Here is a 23,541-nt window from a genome sequence, read left to right as displayed (position 1 = left end):
ATTATGTCAGAATGATGGAATCAGTATAACAATGACTTACATTATGTTTGTGATAAAAATTAATAGCTTGAAGCATCTGCCACATGATGTTTTTAACCATTGCTTCTGGTAACCTAAACCAGAGAGACATGCAGCCATCATCAACGGAACTAGTGAATATTTTCAAAATTTAAAAAAAACTGTATAAAATACAAGATATTTGAATTTTTGGATTTTATTCTTTGCTTTGTTAGAAACTCAATTCATAAAAAACAGTCCTCACAGGAGAACTATAAAGCAAAATTTGACACCGAGCCATATAAGGCGATATTAGGTCAGATGACCGAAAGCTTGATCGGAGGAGGTTGGTTCTAAGGAGCATGTTAAAAGAGGAAAGAGAAGTGGATGGGGCAGAGAGGTTTAAGGAGGCAATTCCAGAAATAGAGGCAAGCAGCTGAAGGTGCGGCCACCAATGATGAAGCAAAAAGGGATGCACAAGAGGCCAGGCAAGGAGGAGTCCAGATATCTTGGAAGGTTATGGGGACAGAGGAGGTTAAAGATCAGGAGAGGCAAGGACATGGAGGGATTTGAAAGCAAGGATGTGAATTTTAAAATAAAGACATTGCTTCCTGGAAGCCAATGTAGGTCAGCGAGCACAGGGATGATGAATGAATGGAATTGGAGTGACTAATGACATGAGCAGCAGAGTTTTAGATGACCACAAGTTTACAGAAGGTAGAATGTGGGAGACCAACCAGGAGTGTGTTAGAATATGTCAAGTCTACGATAATAAAGGTGTGGATGAGGGTAACAGCAGCAGTTGAGATAAGGCAGGGGTGAAGTCAGACAATGTTACTGAGATGGAAATTAGCAGACTTAGTGATAAGTACAGACATGAGGTCAGAAGTGGTCAGTTAGGACACCAAGGTTGTGGATAATTTGGGTCAGCCTCAGGCAGTTGCCAGGAGAAAGCTGAAGTCGATGGCTAGCAAACAGCGTTTGTGGGCAGGACCAAGCACAATAGTTTCGGTCTTCCCAATATTTAATTGGAGGAAATTTCTGCTCACCTAATACGACATGTTGGACAGCAGTCTGACAGTTTAGAGGCAGTGGAGGAATTGAGAGGTGGTGGTGAGGTAGAGCTGGGTGTCATCAGCACTCATGTGAAAACTGATGCTATGTTTTAAGATGATGTCACCAAGGGGCAGCATGTAGATAAGAATCAGGAGGGTGCCAAGGATAGATCTTTTGGGGATGCCAGAGGTAATGTAGAGAGAAGCCATTGCAGGTAATTCTCTGGCTATGATTAGGAACAATATTCAGTGCACAATCATTGCGAATGTAGGTCAATAAGGCTAATGAGAAGGGGATTACACCTTTTGAAACGTGGCTCTGGTGAAGGGTCCTTAGAATCAGCCGGATAGATTTTCTGTGCCCGCCAGCGTCGGGTGTGTTTACTCACGCAGCGGACGATATGGCGTGATTAGTTTCACGACAGCGTGAAACCAGTTCACAATCATCCACTCAGCCCGCCAACTGTGGGCTGTGTTTCCCACCATCGGGTGTCGGAAACTTCGTTGTAATCATTATTGCATATTATTATTAGGCCAGTCTGTTTCACAACAGCATATAAAAGGCGTGCACTTGGCAGGCTGCATTTTGAGGGGAACTCAGAGGTGAGTACACAGCAACGATGTGCAGCATTCGCCAGGGTCGCCTGTTGGACTTCAAGCTTGAGGAGTGTTAATGGAGGGGTTGGCAAGGGCAGCCCTGCTGTTAAGGCGACTTGTTGGGGGGGAGAGCATTGAGGCGACTTGTGGGGGGAGGGCAAGGGCAGCCCTGCCATTGAATATCGTGCACAAGCATTCGGGATGGGGAATAGGGTGGGCGAGGGAAGCGGCCATGCATTAGGGAAACCTGTATAAAGTGACCATTCCTCTGCAGCTGAGACAGTTCAGGCACAGCCACATCGACATGGCTGGAGTCGGGTTTCTAGCCTTTCTGCCCACTCAAGCAATGCAGAGGCATCAAAGTGCCACCAAGTGTTCCAGAGCTTTTCACCCCCCAACACAGACTGCCAAGTCATAAGCATTTTAGTGGACTGCAGAACAGTTGGATGACTGCACACATTGTACAATCTCCTTGCTAGAGCTGGCCATGGAGCAATCACTTTTTTTTTGTAAAAATATACTTTATTCATAAAATATCTTCAATCACATTCAAAACAATTTCAAAAACAACATTACAAGGGTACAATCCAGGTTAAACTTTTACAAAATGTATCACCAGGTGCATCAGTACAAACAATATTACAATCATTTACAGCCTTTCATTTTGATCTGTACAGCCCGAGGGGCTCTAAACAGTTCCCAGTCTCTCAGTGCGCTGTGGTAGAAAGGTCTTAGACAGCGACCCTTCCCCATTGCGCCTTTGAAGCAGCTGCCCCAAGCTTTAGTGCGTCCCTCAGCACGTAGTCCTGGACTTTGGATTGTGCCAGTCCGCAACAATCGGTCGGGGACAACTCTTTGTGCTGGAAGACCAACAAGTTTCAGGCAGACCAAAGCGCGTCTTTCACCGAGTTGATGATCCTCCAGCTGCAGTCGATGTTTGCCTCGGTGTGTGTCCCTGGGAACAGCCCGTAGAGCACAGAGTCCTGTGTCACAGAACTGCTCGGGATGAACCTCGACAGAAACCACTGCATCTCTCTCCAGACTTTCTTTGCAAAGGCACAATCCACAAGGAGGTGAACAACGGTCTCTTCCCCACCACAGCCACCTCGAGGGCAACGTGCAGAGGGGGTGAGCCTCCTGGCGTGTAGGAAGGATCTGACGGGGAGGGCCTTTCTCACCACCAGCCAAGCTACGTCTTGGTGCTTGTTGGAAAGTTCTGGCGATGAGGCATTCTGCCAAATGACTTTGACAGTCTGCTCGGGGAACCATCCCACAGGGTCCACCCTCTCCTTATCCCTCAGGGCCTCTAGGACGTTACGTGCTGACCACTGCCTGATGGACTTGTGGTCAAAGGTGTTTTTCTGCATAAATTTTTCCACCAGGGACAGGTGGTACGGCACGGTCCAACTACTTGGAGCGTTCCGCGGCAGCGTGGCCAGACCCATCCTTCGCAACACCGGGGACAGGTAGAACCTCAGCACGTAGTGACACTTGGTGTTTGCGTACTGAGGGTCTACGCACCGCTTGATGCAGCCGCACACAAAGGTGGCCATCAGTATGAGGGCGATGTTGGGCACGTTTTTTCCCCCTTTATCTAGAGGCTTGTACATCGCGTCCCTGCGGACACGATCCATTTTCGACCTCCAGATAAAGCGGAAGATGGCTCGAGTGATCGCCGTCGCGCAGGAGTCTGGAATGGGCCAGACCTGCGCCACGTACAGCAACAGCGAGAGTACCTCACACCTGATGACCAGGTTCTTTCCCGCAATGGAGAGGGAGCATCGCTCCCACATGCCCAGTTTCCTTTTCACCATAGCCACTCGCTCCTTCCAGTTTCTAACGCATGCCCCGGTCCCTCCGAACCATATCCCCAGCACCTTCAGGCCGTCAGCCCTGACAGTGAAGGGGACAAAGGATCGGTCAGCCCAGTTCCCAAAGAACATGGCCTCGCTCTTCCCACGATTTACCTTGGCTCCCGAGGCCAGTTCGAACTGGTCGCAGATGTGAATCAGTCTGCGCACCGACAGCGGATCCGAGCAGAAGGCGGCAACATCGTCCATGTACAGGCAGGCTTTGACCTGAGTGCCTCCACTGCCTGGGGCCGTCACTCCTCTTATGCCGGATCCTTCCTGATGGACTCAGCAAAGGGTTCAATGCAACACACAAAAAGGACAGGGGAGAGAGGGCAACCCTGCCTGACTCCAGATTTAATAGGAAAGCTATCTGATTCCCATCCATTGATTGAGACTGCGCTACTGATGTTAGTGTAGAGCAGTTGGATCCAATTGTGAATTCCCTCCCCAAACCCCATTTTGGAGAGCACATCCACGATGTAGGTGTGCAATATTCTGTCAAAGGCCTTCTCCTGATCCAGGCTGATGAGGCAGCTATCCACACCCCTGTCCTGCACATAGGCAATCGTATCCCTGAGCAGCGCGAGGCTGTCAGAGATCTTCCTGCCCGGCACAGCGCAGGTCTGGTCAGGGTGGATCTCAAATTCCAGAGCGGACTTGGCCCGATTGGCGATGACCTTGGACAGAATCTTATAGTCCACATTCAACAGTGAAATGGGTCGCCAATTTCTAATTTCCTCCCTTTCCCCCTTGTGCTTGTGGATGAGGGTGATGATGCCTTTCCTCATGGATTCTGACATGCTACCGGCCAGAAGCATACTCTCGTACACTTCTAGCAGGTCTGGGCCCAACCAGTCCCACAGAGCCGAATACAACTCCGCAGGCAAGCCGTCGCTTCCAGGAGTTCTACTCTTCTCGAAGGACTCAAGGGCCTTAGTCAGTTCCTCAGGAGTTAGCGGTTTGTCCAGGCTCTCCCGTGTACTGTCGTCTAAGACCTCCGTGATAGAGGACAGGAAGGACTGGGAGACCGTGCTGTCTGTGGGCTTCACGTCATACAATCCAGCATAAAAGGATTTGCTGATCCTCAAAATGTCGGACTGCGATGACTTTACTGAACCATCTTCTTCCTTCAGGCTGCTGATGACAGAGCTCTCTCTGTGTACCTTTTGGAAGAAGAAACGCGAGCACGTCTCATCCTGCTCCACGGAGTGGACTCTGGACCGGAAGATGATCTTGGAGGCCTCCGAGGCAAAGAGCGAGGCTTGCTGGCTCTTCACCTCTTGGAGTTCCTCATTGACATCGACCCCCATCGACTGCAGCCGGAGCAGATTCTGCATGTTTTTCTGGAGTCGGGACATTTCCCTCTGTTCTTTTCTAGCTTTCTGGGTGCCTTTGATGATGAAAAACCTCTTGATGTTTCCATTGATCACTTCCCACCAGTGTGTCAGGGACTCAAAGAGGGGTTGCACGGTTCCCCAACCTTTGTAATCCCTCTTGAGCTCCTCAATGTTCTCTGGGGTCAGTAGTTGCACATTTAGCTTCCAAGTCCCCCGGCCAACCCTCTGGTCTTCCTCTAAGTGACAGTCAGCCAGTAGGAGGCAGTGGTCAGAGAAGATCACCGGCTTGACGTCGGTTGACCTGACCGCGAACGCATGGGACACAAACAGAAAGTCTATCCTGGAACGGATGGACCTGTCTGGCCGCGACCTGGTGTATCTACGCTGTGCTCCGTCTGCAGGGTTGCTGAAGACTTCGTGCAGCTTGGCATCCTTAACTGTTTCCATCAGGGAGCTGGACATAGCATCCAATCTGCTGTCGGCCCTGCTGGATCGTCCAGCCGCATCGATGATGCAGTTGAAGTCACTGCCCAGAATGACCGGCCTGGAGGTCGCCAGCAGTGGTGGAAGCTGCTGAAAAACCGCCAGCCGCTCGTCCTTTTGTGCCAGGCTGTACACGTTAATTAACTGGAGTGGAGCATTTTTGTACATTACGTCTGCCACGAGGAGGCGCCCGCCCACCACCTCCTTAACCTCGGAGATGGTGAAGTTGCCTCCCCGCAGCAGAATACCCAGGCCGGAGGAACGAGAGTCGTTTCCGCCCGACCAGATCGATGGCCCATGGGACCACCATCGTGACCATTGCCTGTAGGAGCTGAGGTGCGGTATCGCACACTCCTGCAGAAACAACAGGTCAGCTTTGACCTTGGCAAGGTAGTCCAAGGTCGCAACACATCGCGTAGTAGATTTAATGCTATGCACATTTATGGATATAATCTTTAAACCCGTTTTAAAGCATTTAGTCTCTTACCAAACCTGTTGTCTCTGAGAGTTCCAGACCTTTGATCTGCTCCTGCATACCCATAGTGTTCACAACTTGCCTCACTTTGGATGGGCTGAGGAAACTGTCCTGAACCACCCCGTCGGAGATGTTCCGCTCAGGTGGCATCTGGGGGTTCGTGCAGAGAACGCGATTTGAAATGTCCTCTGTTGGAGAAGCTTCTCCAATCCTCTCCACCTCTAGGGCGTTGCTGCTCCCGGCTTCCCGGAGCTGGGGTGCGCTGAGAGCTTCACTGCTCCCAGATTCCTGGGGCTGGGGTGCGCTGGCCTCTTCGGGTTGTGGGCAAAGTTGGGGTGTGCTGGTCTCCTCCTTGTCTCCAAAGTTCTGGAGCTCGGGTGTCTTGTCCTCCAACTCCCTAGAGCTTTGCTGCTTCTTCTGTAAGACCGCCCTTGCACTTCTTCGTCCAAAGAGCAGCTGCCCTTGTCATCCGTGTTGGATGGGAGACGTCTCTTGCCACTTGCCTGGGAAGTGGCTTGGTCCCTTCTTAGCCCCTTCTTCTTTTTGGCTCTCTTCATCAGCTGCCACTCCCCCTGCTGATTTTCTGCTGCCTCCTCCTCCTCCATTGATTCGCTCTCCTGAGGAGTGGGAGGTTCAGGGGGCAGTGCTGTTGATTGGCTGTCTGCTGCCTCAATCTTTTCCTCCACCTTGTCTCTCTCTGTGTCCTCCATTGTCCCTTTGTTCTCACTGGGGGCCATGGTGGTTGGAGTGTTGCAAGTGTCTTTGGTAGTAGTGACGCGAAGCATTTCTTCTGCTTCCCCCTCGTTGGCTTTGGCTGCCTGTGCATAAGTGAGGCAGCATTTGGGGCAGGTCCTGTAGAGGTGGCCTGCCTTGCCACACAGGTTGCAGCACTTAGTCTGTTTGCAGTCCTTTGTTTGGTGCCCTTCCTGTTTGCAGTTCTTGCAGAGGGCGGCGCTGCAGTTGGCCGCCACATGACCAGACTTGCCGCATGAGCGACAAAGTTTGGGCTGCCCAGCGTAGACAAGGTAGTCACGTCTTCCCCTGATAGCGAAGCTGGAAGAAGGGTGGAAGATGGCTCCCTTCCCCTCGGTCTTGAGCGTGACCTTGACCTGGCGTTTGTATGTCCAAATCCCGAAGGCGTCTCTAAGCTAGGTGCAACTCCCAACCTTGTCGATGTACCTGGCGAGGAAGGTGAACACGTCGGCGATAGGGACGTAGGGGTTGTAGAGATGCACCGTCACCACACGGTCCCGTTGCAACGGCAGAGCAAAGAGCGGCTCCACCGTCAGGATCTTCATCTCCGGCTGGTCTCTCTTCTCCTCGAACACCTTCAGGAACTTGACGCAAGCTGCCACACGCTTGAAAGTCACGTCAAAACATCCAGCGCTGGGGAAGTCTTGCAGGGAGTAGATCTCCTCCGCTCCAAATCCACACGCCTTCAACAGGATCCGCTTGATGAAGAAGGCCCGATCCTTCTCCTCCTTCACTGACCTTCACCGTCACCCGAACGGTGTTATGTACCCCATGGTATGGGGCTCGACTGGTTATTGCCATCGCTTCACGACTACACTTGATCTTAGCCAAAAGGCCGAGAAGCGATGGAGTTCAGCCCATGCAGCAGTGCAGGAGCGATGTCCTGGACCAAGATCTATCAGTGTTGACCTCGGAGCATATGCCGGCGCCATCACCCCAAAGTTAAGGCAGGTGGACTCCTCCATCATGTCTTGCAATCTGAGAAGTGCAGCGGGCACCTCTTCCTGATGTTCCCTAGCTTGCCTTAGCAGCTCCAGCAACTGTGACATGACTGAGTCCACAGGCTTGTCATCTGACTCAGACTCAGCAAATTTCTGGCCTCCAGCAGTCTTCCAAGTGCCGGACACCAGTGAAGTCCCTGCCGCCGCCTGCTGTGGATCAGGCAGTGCAATGTGCTCACCAGATTGTGATCCCGAGGCGACCTTAAAGCTAGGTCCCACCAAGGTGTGTGTCTCGGCGCTGGTGGAGGATGTGGGTGAGCGCTCTGACACACACCTTGGTGGGACCTAGCTTCAAGGAGGGTGCCTCCAGATTCCTCTTCAGAAGTTTCTTCGGGGTTTGATTGGAGGCCCTAGGTCATGGACTCCGTCGGCTGGTTCCCAGATATGCCTGTGGAAGCAAGGGGAGATAATTAGTGCATGGCAGTTGCCTGTGAAACAGAACACATTATTCACAGCATGGTTGTCTGATGGATGTTGCACTGCTGGACCCTCACTTGGTAGTGCGCCGCCGACCTCACCATCAGCATAGGACCAGTTCAGATTTGTTGCCGACCAGCTGGATGGCTCTGTTTTCAAAGTCCATGAGGACCTTGATTTCAGGCATTCCTCCATCGGTCTGCGACCCCTCTCTGTTGTTGTGTGCCAGCTTGTCCTGCATAAATAGAGATGGAGAAAGTGTAAGCAGGATGCTTGCCAGCTCAGAGGACAAGTATGCCTGACATGCGGGTGGTGAGTGGTCCCATGGACGGGATAAGGACAATGACGGTGAGTGTGAGTGAGTGAACAGTGATGTCCCTTGAACTGGCAGTGAGTGAGGGCCCTGTGGATGTGTGATGGGTTTTTGAGTGTGTGAGTTGAGAGTGATGAGAAAAGTTACTTACCCTGGTGGACCAGATCCTCTTGCAGCACTGGTTGGCTGTACTCTTTTGAAGGGCGTTGGCGCTGACCACCACTGCCACCACCTCCCAAGCCTCGTTGGTCACACCACTGCCCATCCTGCAGCCAGGGCAGCTGTAGAGGACATCCCAGTGGGACTCCACAGCATCCAAAAGGCTTTCCGGTGATGTATTACTAAACCTGGGGGCTAAAGTCTTTTTGCTTTTCATGGACACCTTTTCTGTAGGAGTCATGGGCTAGAAGCACTGAGATGTGTGCACACGGCTGAACTTTAAATATGGCACCCAGCATGATGAAACAGCAAGGAGGTAGGAGATGGAGGGCGTGCAAATGAGAGCCCAGCTGCCCGCCATGGAAACGGCGTGTTTCCTGGGAACGCACAAATAATGTGGGGGGGGGTGGTTTGGGACGATACGGCAAGAAAACCTGCCATCGCAGCCGGTGAATAAAATGTTTTACCTGCCTGCTTCCACACTTAGTGCAAATCTGGGACGATTCTGCCCAATGAATTTGTCCGGAGTAAAATCAAAGTCCCAGCATCTTGTGGTCTTTTAGCTGAAATGAAGAAGCGGAAATTGAGAAAGTATGACAACTGGAAAAGGCGGGATGTGAGTCTAGTGTTGGCAATAATAGAAAGATCTGACAGGTCAGAAAAGGACTGGATGGATGGACAACATCAGAAACTGGATGGAGGGCAGAATGAAAGCAGTGCACAGAATTGCAAAGAACAGAGAAATGCCTGTGGCTTCTAGTGGAGTATGGCTAATTAGGGTGGATAGAATCAGATGCCATACCACTTTACAGTTGTTATGATTGGTTCAGGAAAACTTTTCCAATGATTAAAAAGAATTGGGTTTGTATTTACGATTTCAGAGAGAGGTAGTTTCTGAACTCAGCCACTCCATTAGCATAATGGGGAGGGGGAGAGGAGGTACAGTAGCAGAGGGGGATAACAAAATGCTGTAATTTCCAAGGGGGAAAGGAGGGAAACTGGCAGGTGGGTCAAGTGCTTAGATTACTCATAACAACAACATCTTGCATTTATATTGTGCCGTTAACATAGTAAGACATCCCAAGGCACTCCACAAGAGCATTATTGAACAAAATTTGACACCAAGGCACGAAGAGATGACCAAAACCTTGGTCTAGGAGATAGGTTTTAAGGAGTCAAAGCAAATTACCATGGAAAATTGGAATTATTGTTTTGCAGATGGTGCAGTAAAGGCTGCAAGTTACAGACTAAAAGGATTGACAGCATGATTTCTTGGTTTAGCAATATATAAGCTCCTAATTGCTCATTGCATTTGCGTCCCAAACAGAAATACCTTAAGTCCATGGGGTGAGATAGCGTGTCCTGTAGTTTCTACTGGCAAATTGGATGTAGCCAAATGGCCTTTGACTCAAGTAGTGGGAAGAAATTGGGTTCTCAATGGAAACAAAGAGGAAAATATTTTTTAATAGGCTAGTGGATTTCTCACGGTTTTGTGCATTGGGTTTCAAGACCAAGGGCACTTTTCAGGTCAGGCTGGGTTATAGGATGGGGAGAGAGGAGAGGTAGCAAATGGAATGGTGAAGCTGGAGAAGTTGAGGAGAGAGAGGAAAACTAGGGGTGGGATGAGCAGAGGGCAGAGAAGGAAACAGGAAAGGTTTTAAAAAAAGGAACTGGGAATGGGGTGAATAGGAAAGATGATGGGAGAAAGAGGAAAGAGTGGAGAAGGGATAAGAGTAGGAGGAAATATGGATAAGGTGGTTCAACAGGGAAGGAGAGATTAGAGTGTGACAATTGCTAGCGACTCAGTTACTACACCTGTTGCGATCTCCATTAACCTCTAGGGTACTTAAACTTGAACAATCATAGAACGTTACAGCACAACAGTAGACTCTTCAGACCAGCAAATCTTTGATAGTATTTTCTTCATGAACCACCTGTTCTAATCCCATTTATCTGCTTCAACAACAACAATTTGTATTTGTTAGCACCTTTAAGATAATAAAACGTCCTTGGTGCTTCACGGGAGTGTGATGAAACAAAATTTGACACTGAATCATATAAAGAGATATTAAGGCAGACGATCAAATATTTCATCAAACAGCTATGTTTTAAGGAATGCCTTAAAGGAGGAAAGAGAGATAGAGAAATTAGGGAAGGAATTCCAGAGCTTAGGGCCTTGGCAGCTGAAGGCACAGCTACAAATGGTGGAGCAATTAAAAGCAGGAGTGCTTAAAGGGGCAGAATTGAAGAAGCTTCGATATCTTGGAGAGTTGTAGGACTGGAGGAGATTACGGAGATAGGGAAGCAGCAGATGGGTTGAGGTGCAGACAGCATCAGCAATGTTACGGAGGTGAAAATCAGCGGTCTTCGTGATGGGGCAGATACGAGGTCAGAAGCTCATCTGACACCAAGGTCTAGTTCAGCCTCAGGTTGTTGCCAGGGAGAGAGATGGAGTAGGTGACTAGGGAATAGAATTTGTAGCCAGAATTTAATCTGGGCGAAGCGGGTCTCAGTGACCAGTTAGAGAATCGGTGTCGGCCCAGATCGCTTTTCTCCAAAAGGCCTTACACAATTACCAGGTAATCAAGCATTTACCTGAACAGCAACGGGCTTCCCACTGAATTAAGACCACAGTAAGGTGGAAATCCTTTGGCTAATCAGAGGCCGGTAGCTTTGTGTTACCAGCAGTGCCATTGGAAGCGATACCTGCTGCCAGTACTAAAGTGGGGTCTATCTTGAAGATTGCCGATGAATGCCCAGATAGAGATGAGTGTGGGCAGGATGGGGTTCGCAGGGAGGGGGTTGCCGGCGATGGCGGGGAGGGAGTCTACAGCAAGGCCAGGAGGATGGCTTCCTGCGGGGCCCCCCTTCCCAATGCCAGGTCCCTTGATCAGGCACAGTGTCTGTGAATGAGGAATTTCCCTTGGAAGCTACAGCCAAACCTGACACGGTTGATTAGAGAGGCAAGAAGGCAGTGTGATCCCCAGTCTGCACTCACCCAATCACATGGCCCCTCCCACTTCCAAACTCACCTCAGGGAGAGGCATTAAATTCCACCCAATGGCTTTGGTTTTCCCAATATTTAATTGCAGGAAATTTCTGCTCATCCAGCACTGCATATGAGGCAAGCAATCTGATAATTTAGAGACAATTGAGGGGTCAAGGTAGATGATGGTGAGGTACAGCTAGGTGTCATCTGTGTACATGTGGAAACCAACTCCATTTTTGAACAGTGTTGCCAAGGGGCAACATGTAAATGAGAATAGGAGGGCATCAAGGATAGAAGCTTGGGGGACACCAGAGAGAACAGTGGGGGGCAGGAAGAGAAAACATAGAAGATGATTTTCCTATGATTAGATAGATAAGAATGGAACAAGTGCAATGCCACCCAACTGGACTTCAGTGGAGAAGCTTTTTGTTATGGTCAAACATTTCAAAGGTTGCAGAAAGGTCAAGAAGGACAAGAAGGGACAGTTTACATACGTCACAGTCACACAGGATGTCATTCACACAGGATGTCATTTGTGATTTTGATATGAATGGATGTAGTACGGTGGCAGGGGCAGAAACCTGATTAGCAGAATTCAGACATGGAGTCTGGGAAGATGGGCATGGATTTGGGAGATGGCAGCACATTCAAGGACTTTGGAGAGGAAAGGGAGGTTGGAGATGGGGTGGTAGTTTAAAATAGCAGAGGACCAAGGATTTTATTTAAGGAGAGGGTTGATGACAGCAGACTTGCACGAGAGGGGGTATTATCTGAAGAGAGAGAACTTCCTCTTTTTGATGAAACAAGTTAATTCCCTTTTAAAATAATTTATGGACTCTATTCTAACAACAGTCTGTGTTAGTTCTTTCCACATTCTGTGTGAAGATTTTTTTTTCTAACCTCCCCTTTAATAGTTTTGATGATGATCTTTCATTAATGTCTTGCTGACCAATTGAAACAATCTGTCTTTATTTATGCTTTCCTAATTGTTCATCATCTTGAATACATACCAAGTCATGCTTTGCTTCTCTCTAATGAAAAACCCTAACTTCTCAGGTTTCTCTGTATAACTGTAGCCACCCCCCACCACCATTTCCTCATGGCAAAAATACATTGTCTATTTTCCATTGTTTTTATATCCTTCCCACGAATGGTGTCAAAACCATTAAACTGTACTCCCAAACATGGACTAACATCTTTTTCAAGTGCACCACTACTTTTTGCATTTTGTTTCAATGTTTCTTCAATTTTGTATTAAATCTGTTTGCAAGACAGTGATTTGGGTTTCTGATCTGTTGTATAAAGATGCAGAGGGACTGTTATCCTTAGAAACTGGGGGCAGAAATTTCCCCCCGTCAGGGGGTTTTGCGGGGGCAGGTGGGAGCAAGCGCGAACCCAATCGGCGCCCCTGATCGGGTGGGTGGGCCAATTAAGGCCCACACACCCGGAAGCTCTGTGCACTCCCTGTGCAGGTGGGGGGGATTCCCTGGGTCGGGGCCTGTGCTCTTTCACGCATGTACAGTTTAAGTTTTGAAAAATGTAATAGAGGTAAAAAAAAATTTAAGGATATGTCCCCTCATGTGAAACTGTTACATGAGCTGGGACATGCCCATTAATTTTTTCAAAAAAATTTATGTAATTAATAAACCCTTCATGAAACCTCATCCCACCCTGTGGATGAGGTTTCATGGAAAACGCAAAGACGGCCTGGGCTCTTCATCTGCCCGCCAACCTTGAGGTTGGACAGGCAGCCTTCTGAACAGCTTTAATTACTTTGTTCATGACCTTAATAGGCCTTTGACAGTTTGGCGGGCGTGCAGCCGACGTGGCTGCGCGCCTGCCGAACTATCTAAATGACGCGCGGTGACGTTGCGACACCCGCCCGATGTCACCATACATCATTTTATGCGTCGGTGTGCGGGCCCCATCCCTGCTTGCCGATGGAAAAATTCTTCCCTTGGTGTGCAAAGGCAAAACTATAGCTCCTTGTAGCCCTTGGGAAGGCAAGGGGGGAAATGGCAGAAGTTGAATATATAAGGGAAAACCCAGAAGTTTCTGTGGTGGGACACAGAAGGCAAAGCACAGTTAAAGATTTGTTACTGGTTTTGGTAAATCTTGCATGCAAGCTTTGTCTGGCAGAAGCTAAAGACCTTTTCATCTGATGCTTAATTTGGATAGGTCAATGAAAACAGTCTCCTAGTTCTCACTCTCAGCACACAGCAAACGTAAAGATGACATAAGGATAACTGAAGTTTGCATTAACAGCAGAAGAATGGATTTTCATTTATATTCCTGGCATTAGTGGAACTTTTGCTACTGGATATTACCTATAGCAGAACAACAGAAGAAACTAACAAATCATTGAACAAATTTCTTTTGAAAGAGGACAAATTGAACAAATCTAAACTCTCTTAATTTTACAACCTTGCTCATCTGTATGAAATATTTTCAGTAATCAGACATTTAAGTTTAAACACTCTTACCCTCTGGAATACCTCTCCAACTCATTTAATACAGTGTGATCACAGTACTTAAGCACAAGATGCAATTTGTGTTTTCTTCTGAATACTTCAAGTAGGTTCACTAGGTTATTGTGCTTTAATTGCTGTAACAAAGATATAGAAAATGTTGTTTAAGTTTCTTATACTCAACATTCTTCTCCAGTTTATAAAAACTGCATACATTGTGACACTTTGCACTCATTTCTGCACAGAATCAATTAATTTTTTGCAAAGCGTGGACTATGAAACACTGAGAATTGGATAGGTCTGGGAGCGTAAAGCTTAAGTGTTAATTTAAAAATCAAAAGGGAAAGAAATTATATTACTGCATAACCAAACAAACTCAGATATAAAATGCAGTTGCATTGTATGAATACGCAAAGTTACATCCTCTGCTTTAGCCATGCAAGAACATTGAAAAGAAGCAGAACACATGAAAAATAATTCCATAGCCATCATTTAGTCTGCAACCCAGAAACAGGCTATTCACCCAAGTAGTCTCTTCCAGTGTTATGTTCCGCACACTTCTCCTTCCCTTCCTTTCATCTAAACCTATCTGCATATCCTTTTTTTTTCTCTCGCTAATGTATTTATCTAATTTCCCAGTAATATCATCAATGTTATTTGCCTTGTCGTGGCCAGAAGGCAGGAAGGAAACTATATATATCTACGTCAACCTGGCTACTTTATAAAATTATCACTTTTATTTGAAAAATGGACAAGGCTTTACCCTGAGTAGCCGTGACTCATGCCAGAGGAATTTCTAACCTTCAGAAACCATCAGGGACCTTGTTATCTTTAAAGTGGTGCTAATGCCCTCTGTGATTGCCGATAATCAAATTCCAAAGAAATGCACCAACCCCCTTTACATTTCTAAGGCAGAGCTCTGGCCAATGGAGATGGTATGTCTGCAAAGGATGAAAGGGAGCAAAAGCAGAAAATGCTGGAAAAACTAAGCATGTCTAATAGCATCTGTGGAGAGAAAAACAAAGTTAATGTTTCGAGTCCATATGACTCTTCATCAAAGCCATACTTCAGAGCCACTCTTCTTCAGAGCCATATGAACTCAAAATGTTAACTCTGTTTTTCTCTCCACAGATGCTGCTAGACCTGCTGAGTTTTTCCAGCACTTTCTGTTTTTGTTTCAGATTTCCAGCATCCACAGTATTTTGCTTTTATCATGGACCACACCTGAACACTATGTGCAGTTTTGGTCACCATATTTAAGGAAGGATATACTTGCATTGGAGGCAGTACAGTGAAGATTCACTAGATTGGTCCCTGGGATAAAAGGGTTGTCCTATGATGAGAAGCTGAGTAAACTGGGGTTTAGAAGAATGAGAGGTGTTCTCATTGAAACATACAAAATTCTGAAGGGTCTTTACAGGGTAGACACAGAGTTACTTCCACTAGCTGGGGAACCAAAAACATGCTGTTTAGAACCCTGGTTTCCACGTTGATTAGCTGGGGCGGAGCATTTTTGTACAATACGAGGAGGCAACTGGTCACCACCTCCTTAACTTTGGCGATGGATAAGATTCCTCTGCACAGAAGAATACCCAGGTCGGAAAAATGACAATCCTTGCCTCCTGAACAGATAGATGACCCTTGGGACCACTGTCAAGACCATTGCCTGTAGGTGCGGTGGTCCACAGTCCTGCAGAAACAGCAAGTGGGCTTTGATCCTAGCAAGGTACCCAAAAGTCAAAACACATTGGGTGGAATTTTCCCAGAATTGCACTAATACGTTAGCGGGCAGGTAAAATGGAGTCCTTCCTGCTGACGAAAGTGGCGGGTATTCACGCCATATCATCCCGACCCTGAATCATTATTTATTCACTCCTGCAAAACACGCCGTTTCCATGGCAAGCGGGCTCTCATTCGCCCGCTCACCATCACCCCACTGTTGCATCACACCGGCCGCTATCTTTAAAAGGCAGCAGTCAGCAAAGCGCTCATCGCCGCCAGCTCACCACCACTGCCCGGGAAACATGGCCAGCAAAGGAAAAAAAGACTGCAGGCCCCCGCTTCAACGACAGGTCCCTAGAGTGACTGCTGGATGCCTTGGAGGCCCATTGCAGGTTGGGCAGCAAAGTCATCAACCTGGCTTGGGAGGCGGTGGCAGCAGTGGTCAGCACAAATGCCCTGCAGAAGAGGATAGCCACCCGGTGCCACAAAAGGATGAATGATCTCCTCCGTTCTGCCAGGGTAAGTCACTCTTTTCATCATTCCCAACTCTCTCACTCTCAAACCCATCACACATCCACAGGGCCCTCACTCACTGTCAGTGCAAGGGACATCACCATTCACTCTTTTACGCTCACTGTCATTGTCCTCATCCCATCCATGGGACCACTCACCAACCACACAGGCCAGGCATACTTATCCTCTGGCCCAGCAGGCATCCTGATAAACTCTGCCTATCTCTATCCATGCAGGATAAACTGGCTCACAACAGGAGGGAAAGGTCACAGACAGGTGGAGGGATGCTGGAGATCAAAGTTCTGACAGAATTCAAAAACAGAGCTATCCAACTGGCTAGCAATGATTAGGACCAGTCCTGTGCTGACGATGAGGTTGGTGCTGCTCTACCAAGTGAGGATCCAGCAGTACAACATCCATCTGACAACCATGCCATGAGTGATCTGTCCTCTTTCACAGGCCACTGCCATGCACTAATTGCTTTCGCAGGCATATCTGGGAAGCAGCAGACAGAGTCCATGACCCAGGGCCTCCAATCAAGCTCCAAAGAAACCTCTGAAGAGGAATCTGAAGGCACCCTCCTTGAAGTCCTGTCACAGTGCTCACCCACACCCTCCACCAGTGCAGAGACACACTTCAGTGCCACCAAGCTTTGGAATAGCCTTGGGATCACAATCTAGTGAGCACATCACACTTTCTGATCCACAAACAGGCGGAAGCCGGGACTTCCCAGGTCCCTGACACTCGGAGGATTGCTGGAGGCCAGAACGTTGCTGAGTCTGAGTCAGATGATGAGCGTCTGGACTCAGTCATGTCACAGTTGCTGCAGCTGTGAAGGCAAACTCGGGAACATCAGGAAGGGATGTCCACTGCAGTCCTCAGGTTGCAAGGCACGATGGAGGAGTCCGTCCGTCTTCAGGCTGAGGTGATAGTGCTAGCATTGCAATGAGGTCAACACTGGCAGGATGGCAGCCGCCATGGAGACCTTGGTTCAGGACGTCACTCCTGCGCTGCTGCATGGGTTTAACTCCATCGATCATGCCATAGTTGGCCTCCAACAGTGTGTACACGAGAGGGGCGCTGGGCAGCTCGATCTTACTCCAGCTACCCCTTCTGTTCACGGAGTCAGTCAGGGGCCCTCGGACACCCATTGGGAGGAGGATCAGCAGGATGCACACTCTGGGGCCATCCACGCAGGTGACTCTGGAGTGACTGGCCCATCCGAATACAATCTTCCTGTGACCTCAGCAGCTCCAGCATCACAGGCCAAGGAGGGTGCCACTGCCACACAGCAGGACCCTGAAAGCAGGCTGAGGCCCTCCATGTCTTGGCCCTCCAGAGGACGTCCACCAAAGTCATCACAGGCAGGGCGTTACAGTCAGCAGGCTGCCTCTACTTCTGCGGTGGATCTCCATGGAGCACCAAGACATAGCGGCAGGGTTAGGAAAGTTAGGTAAAAGTAGCTGCACAGCCTGGGCGCGGGTATTGATCACTTGCACATACTATTCAATATTGTCAATAAACTCCTAAGAACGTCACCCTGCCTGTGGCTCCATGTTCTGATGAGCAGTGTTCTTGTCACTCAGATGTGAAACCTTTCTGCACAAGATAAACGCAGGTGTCTCAATCCAGGGCCTCTTCCCTGTGCTCTTTGCAGCCTTCAGACCTCAGTGATGGTCCAGTCTCGCACTCCCTGGAAATATTACTGATGCCTGCACCTCGGCGATGCTGGTCATTGCTGCCAGAATGTAGTGGGCAGGCGCCACAGAGTTCTCTCAATCTCTCTTTGTGCTCTCAGCACCTTTAAGGTGGGGCTGGCCCCTATCATACCAACATCTGTGACCAGTGATGCTGTGCACCAGCTCCTGAAGGGCTGAGGTGCTGAAGGCGGACACAGCATCATATGCATCTAAAGTTTCATGGCTGTGTCTCTGAGATGGCCCTGATCATGGAATGCAAGCGAGCTGCCCTCAGCCAGACGAGAGTCAGACATTCTCAGAGGCTATGTGAAGATCTAAGGAGTGTCCTCACTGCATGTCGTCATCATCCTCCACAAATTTGGCAGCTATGAGGGCACCTGAGTGCGCCTGCCTTGTCTAACCAGTGCGAGAGCCTCATCCCTGTCATCGTCAGGACCCCCTCGCCCTCACCCCCATTAGTGTCATCCTCATCGGATGAGACGTGCAGCTCCTCCATCTCCTCCTCAGCCAGCTCCTCTCCCCGTTGCAGTGCCAGCTTGCAAAGGGCGCAGCAGACAATGATGATGCGTGACACCCTCTGCGGACTGTATTGCAGGGCTCCACCAGACCGGTCCAGGCACCAGAACCGCATCTGCAGCATCCCGATGGTCTGCTCCGCCAGGTTGTGAGCTGCTGCATAAGTCTTATTATTGCGTCGCTCTGCTGCAGTCTGAGCCCGTCACACAGCTGTCATCAGCCACGGCATCTGTGGGTAGCCCTTGTCCCCAGGGAGCCAACCCTGCAGCCCTGGAAGACTGCAGGGATCTGTGAACGACTCAGGATGTAGGCGTCGTGCACACTCCCTGGAAACCGTGTGCACACTTGCAGTATGCGTTTCTGGTGGTTGCAGACCAGCTGCACATTCAGTGAGCGGAAGCCCTTGTGGTTGATAAAGTCCACCGAATGTAGCGACAGAGACCTGAGCACTACATGAGTGCAGTCACTTGCACCCTGCACCTGTGGGAATCCTGAGATCAGGGTAAATCCAATGGCCCTTGCATCCTGGCTGTCCCGGTCCTGGGCGAAATGCACAAAGTTGTGTACCATGGAGAAGATGGCATCCGTGACCTCATGGATGCATTTGTGGGTGGCAGATTGTGAAATCCCACAGAGGTCGCCTGTGGCATCCTGAAAAGAGCCACTGGTATAGAAATTGAGCGCTGTGGTCACTTTCACAGCCACTGGCAGTGGATGCCCTCCATGTCCCCTTTGCGCCAAGCCCTGCAGTAAGTGGTAGATGTGAGCCACCAGGTCCCTAGACATGCGCAGTCATTGGCGACACTGGTTCTCAGTCATCTGGAGGAATGGCAGGCAGCATCTATTGACCTTGGGTGTCGCTAGGCGCCGACCAGCCACGGCTCACTGTCGCTCCTGGGCAGAATGTGCGGGAGCCCCTGCTGACCCTTCTTCATGAGGTTGCTGCTCCTGCCTTTGCGCAGCCAGGGACCTCAGTCACACTCTCCTCCTTCTACGGTCTCTGTAGGTCATCAGGCATACAGCTAGGTCACCAGGATCCATGATTCTGACGTGATCCTCCTGCAGCATGTAAAAGAGAGAGATGTGGTTATCATGGCTGTGCTGGCCCTGTGTGACCACCCCTTAATGTTTCCCGGAGAGTGCTGGTCACCCCTCAGATGGCCAAAGATGGCACTCATCATCGCACTGCTGCATGGCTGCCCTGTCAACCTGCGACATGGGGTACACTGGTCCAAACCGGGACGCTGAGATTGCAAGGGGCTGTGTGTGCCTCCAGCAGTGACTGCTACACGGCCAGCGTTGGCGAGGAGATTGTACAACGTGTGCAGTCCAACTGCTCCACGGTCCAATAAAGTAGTGGCAGACTCGACGTCTGTGCCTGGGGGGTGGGGTGGCAGGGGGTGTAAGGCATGGATCGCTTGGTGGCCCTTTGGTGCCTCCGCTTTGCTTGCATGGGTGGGCAGGCTAGGAGCCCAACCCCAATCATATCACTGTGGCTGCGCCTGATCTGTCTCAGTTGCAGAGGCATGGTCAGTTTATACAGGTGTCCCTTATGCATGGCCACATCCCTCGCTTACCCTGCCTCCCACCTCAATTGCCTGCACGTGGGAGGCAGCGCCAAGGCAGCACTTGACCTCCCCACCACCGACAACGGTTGCCTTGGAGGCTGGCAAGCACTTGCACCCAGACACCACCCCTCAGCAGTCGTCTCTGAAGCTTGCCAACACTTGGCCCTGGACACCACCCCACCACCCCCTCAGCAGTCATCTCCAGGGCCAGGAATCAGTTGCCCCCGGTGCCCCTGAGGCCTATAAACAACATCGAGATGTGGAGAACACTGCTGCCCACTCATTTCAGTTCCCCCAAAGTGAAGGCCGCCAAGCGCACGTTGCCTGCGTGCTTTTGTGAAACACGTCAGCGTGCTTTCCCGCTGATGTGGATGGATGATATGGCGGGGTTTCAAAATCCTGGCGGGATAGCCTTTTAATTATATGCTGATGTATTACAATTAGCTCTCCGCCAATTGATGGCGGGAAACGCAGCCTGCCATCGACGGGCTGAGCGGATGATCGCGACCTGCCTTCATGCTGTTGTGAAGCAAGTCGCGCCATATTTTCCGCACATGCCACCTATCACGCCTGCCATCAGCGGGCTTGGAAAATTCTGCCCATTGTGTTGTGGCCTTAACGCTACGCACGTTAACTAAGGCAATCTTTAAACTCATTTAAAATGTGTAGTTTACGAGTCCAATTGCCTCTGTTGGTCGCAACCCTTTGGTGTGTTCCTGCATGCCCTTAGTATTTGCAATCTGTTGCATCATCACTGGGCTGACATACCAGTCCTGGTCTCACACTGCTGGATCATTCTGCAAAGGTAACATTAGGGGCAGGGATTGTATAACTGAGGTGATTTGAGCCACCTTTCCCCTCTATTACTTGTCCCGGCTTCTTGGATCTGGGGTGCACTGGTCACCTCACTGCACTCGGTGCTTTGGAGCTGGGGTGCACTGGGATCTTGCTGCTTCCAGCATTTCAAAACAGAGTTAACGTTTCAAGTCCTTATGACTCTTCTTCAGAGCTGAAGACAAGTAAAAATGTAATGAAATTTATACTGTTTAAGGGGGGTGGATCGGGTGAAGCTGGATAGAAGGCCAGTGATAGATGGAGGCAAAGGAGAGATTGCCGGAGATGTCGTGGACAAAAGGACAAAGGGGTGTTAGTGATAGTGATGCTGGCTAAAGAAGGTGCTGATGGTGGCATTAAGATCAGAAAGCAGAATGTGATAATGGCAGGACAACAGTAAGCACTCTGGAAAGAACAATATAACAAGTGACAGTGGTCCTTGTAGCAGTGGGGTGGAGAGAGCAGTCAGTGATGGGACCTCGAGGCCCAGCAGGAAAGAGATGGGGGATCCTGTTGGTTGATGCCCTAAGCAGACTTTCAAAATCATCTGGCAGAATGCCTCATATCCAGAACATTCAAACAAAGAGCAAGATGTACCTTGGCTGGGGGCAAAAAGGGCCCTCCTTGTCATCTAGGCAGCAGTGGGGAAGAGACCATTTGCAAAGAATGTCCAGAAAGAGGTGCAGTGGTCTTGTTGGGGTTCATCCCGAGCAGCTCGTAACACAGGAGTCTCTTCTCTACAGACTGTTCCCAAGGACACACACCAAAATAAGATCAATTGCTTCTGGGGTACTATAAACTCAGTGAAAGATGCTCTTTGATCTGCCCAAAACTTGCTGGGTTTTTTTTTGCAAAAATATACTTTATTCATAAAATATCTTCAACCACATTCCAAACCATTTCAAAAACTCCATTTCAAGGGTACAATCCAGTTCAACTTTTACAAAATGTATCACCAGGTGCATCGGTACAAACAATATTACAATCACTTACAGCCTTTCATTTTGAGCTGTACAGCCCGAGGGGGTTTAAACAGTTCCCAGCCCCTCGGTGCGCTGTGGCAGAAAGGTCTTAGACAGCGACCCTTCCCCATTGCGCCTTTGCGGCAGCTGCTGGTCTTCCAGTACAAGGTGCTGTCCATGAGTAAGTGTTGTAGACTGGCAAATTCCAAGGTCCAGGACTACATGCTGAGGGATGCACTAAAACTTGGGGTAACCACCACAAAGGGTCAATGGGGAAAGGGCATAGTCTTAGGCCCTCCTGCCTTCGTACACCAAAGGGCTGGAGCCCATTTAAAACCTCTTGAGCACCAGAGAATGTTTGACATGAAATGTAAATATACATTGTAAATAAAACTTACAATTGCAAGGCACTTCTGAATGCCACATTGACAGAAATTGATAAAAGCAAAATACTGTGGATGCTGGAAATCTCGAACAAAAACAAAATTACCTGGAAAAACTCAGCAGGTCTGACAGCATCTGCGGAGACGGATACAGTTAACGTTTTGAGTACGAATGACTCTTCATCAGAACTAAGGAAAAATAGAAAAGAGGTGAAATATAAGCTGGTTTGGGGTGGGGGTGGGTGGGACAGGTAGAGCTGGTTAGAGGGCCAGTGATAGGTGGAGATTGCCAAAAGATGCCATAGACAAAAGGACAGAGGTGTTGATGGTGGTGATATTAGCTAAGAAATGTGCTAAATGGGAACACTAAGGGTAGAAAGTAGGACGAGCAAGGGACAGATAGCCCTATAATTTTTTTTTTTTTGCAAAAATATACTTTATTCATAAAATATCTTCAATCACATTCCAAACCATTTCAAAAACACCATTACAAGGGTACAATCCGGTTAAACTTTTACAAAATGTATCAACAGGTGCATCAGTACAAACAATATTACAATCATTTACAGCCTTTCATTTTGAGCTGTACAGCCCGAGGGGCTCTAAACAGTTCCCAGTCTCTCGGTGCGCTGTGGCAGAAAGGTCTTAGACAGCGACCCTTCCCCATTGCGCCTTTGCGGCAGCTGCCCCAAGCTTTAGTGCGTCCCTCAGCACGTAGTCCTGGACTTTGGATTGTGCCAGTCCGCAACAATCGGTCGGGGACAACTCTTTGTGCTGGAAGACCAACAAGTTTCGGGCAGACCAAAGCGCGTCTTTCACCGAGTTGATGATCCTCCAGCTGCAGTTAATGTTTGTCTCGGTGTGTGTCCCTGGGAACAGCCCGTAGAGCACAGAGTCCTGTGTCACAGAACTGCTCGGGATGAACCTCGACAGCAACCACTGCATCTCTCTCCAGACTTTCTTTGCAAAGGCACAATCCACAAGGAGGTGAACAACGGTCTCTTCCCCACCACAGCCACCTCGAGGGCAACGTGCAGAGGGGGTGAGACTCCTGGCGTGTAGGAAGGATCTGACGGGGAGGGCCTTTCTCACCACCAGCCAAGCCACGTCTTGGTGCTTGTTGGAAAGTTCTGGCGATGAGGCATTCTGCCAAATGACTTTGACAGTCTGCTCGGGGAACCATCCCACAGGGTCCACCCTCTCCTTTTCCCTCAGGGCCTCTAGGACGTTACGTGCTGACCACTGCCTGATGGACTTGTGGTCAAAGGTGTTTTTCTGCATAAATTTTTCCACGAGGGACAGGTGGTACGGCACGGTCCAACTACTTGGAGCGTTCCGCGGCAGCGTGGCCAGACCCATCCTTCGCAACACTGGGGACAGGTAGAACCTCAGCACGTAGTGACACTTGGTGTTTGCGTACTGAGGGTCTACGCACCGCTTGATGCA

The 23,541-nt window shown here is 49.3% G+C and overlaps 1 protein-coding gene across 1 annotated transcript in view; it reads right to left on the bottom strand.

Annotated features, from left to right (window-relative positions):
- The window catches only part of LOC144689532 (cyclin-dependent kinase-like 4), a 100,352-nt gene that overhangs the window by 16,109 nt on the left and 60,702 nt on the right, over positions 1-23,541 (bottom strand). Inside the window, exons 3-4 of the mRNA XM_078556698.1 lie at positions 13,913-14,034; positions 41-113 (exon numbers count right to left, since the gene is read on the bottom strand). Coding sequence (XP_078412824.1) covers positions 41-113; positions 13,913-14,034 — 195 coding nt within the window. The remainder of the gene's footprint in view (positions 1-40; positions 114-13,912; positions 14,035-23,541) is intronic.

This window comes from Cetorhinus maximus, chromosome 14 (genome assembly GCF_964194155.1).
Source record: "Cetorhinus maximus chromosome 14, sCetMax3.hap1.1, whole genome shotgun sequence".
Classification (NCBI taxonomy): domain Eukaryota; kingdom Metazoa; phylum Chordata; class Chondrichthyes; order Lamniformes; family Cetorhinidae; genus Cetorhinus; species Cetorhinus maximus.
Note: the sequence above shows the minus strand (reverse complement) of the source record. Positions and strands in the feature narration are given on the sequence as shown.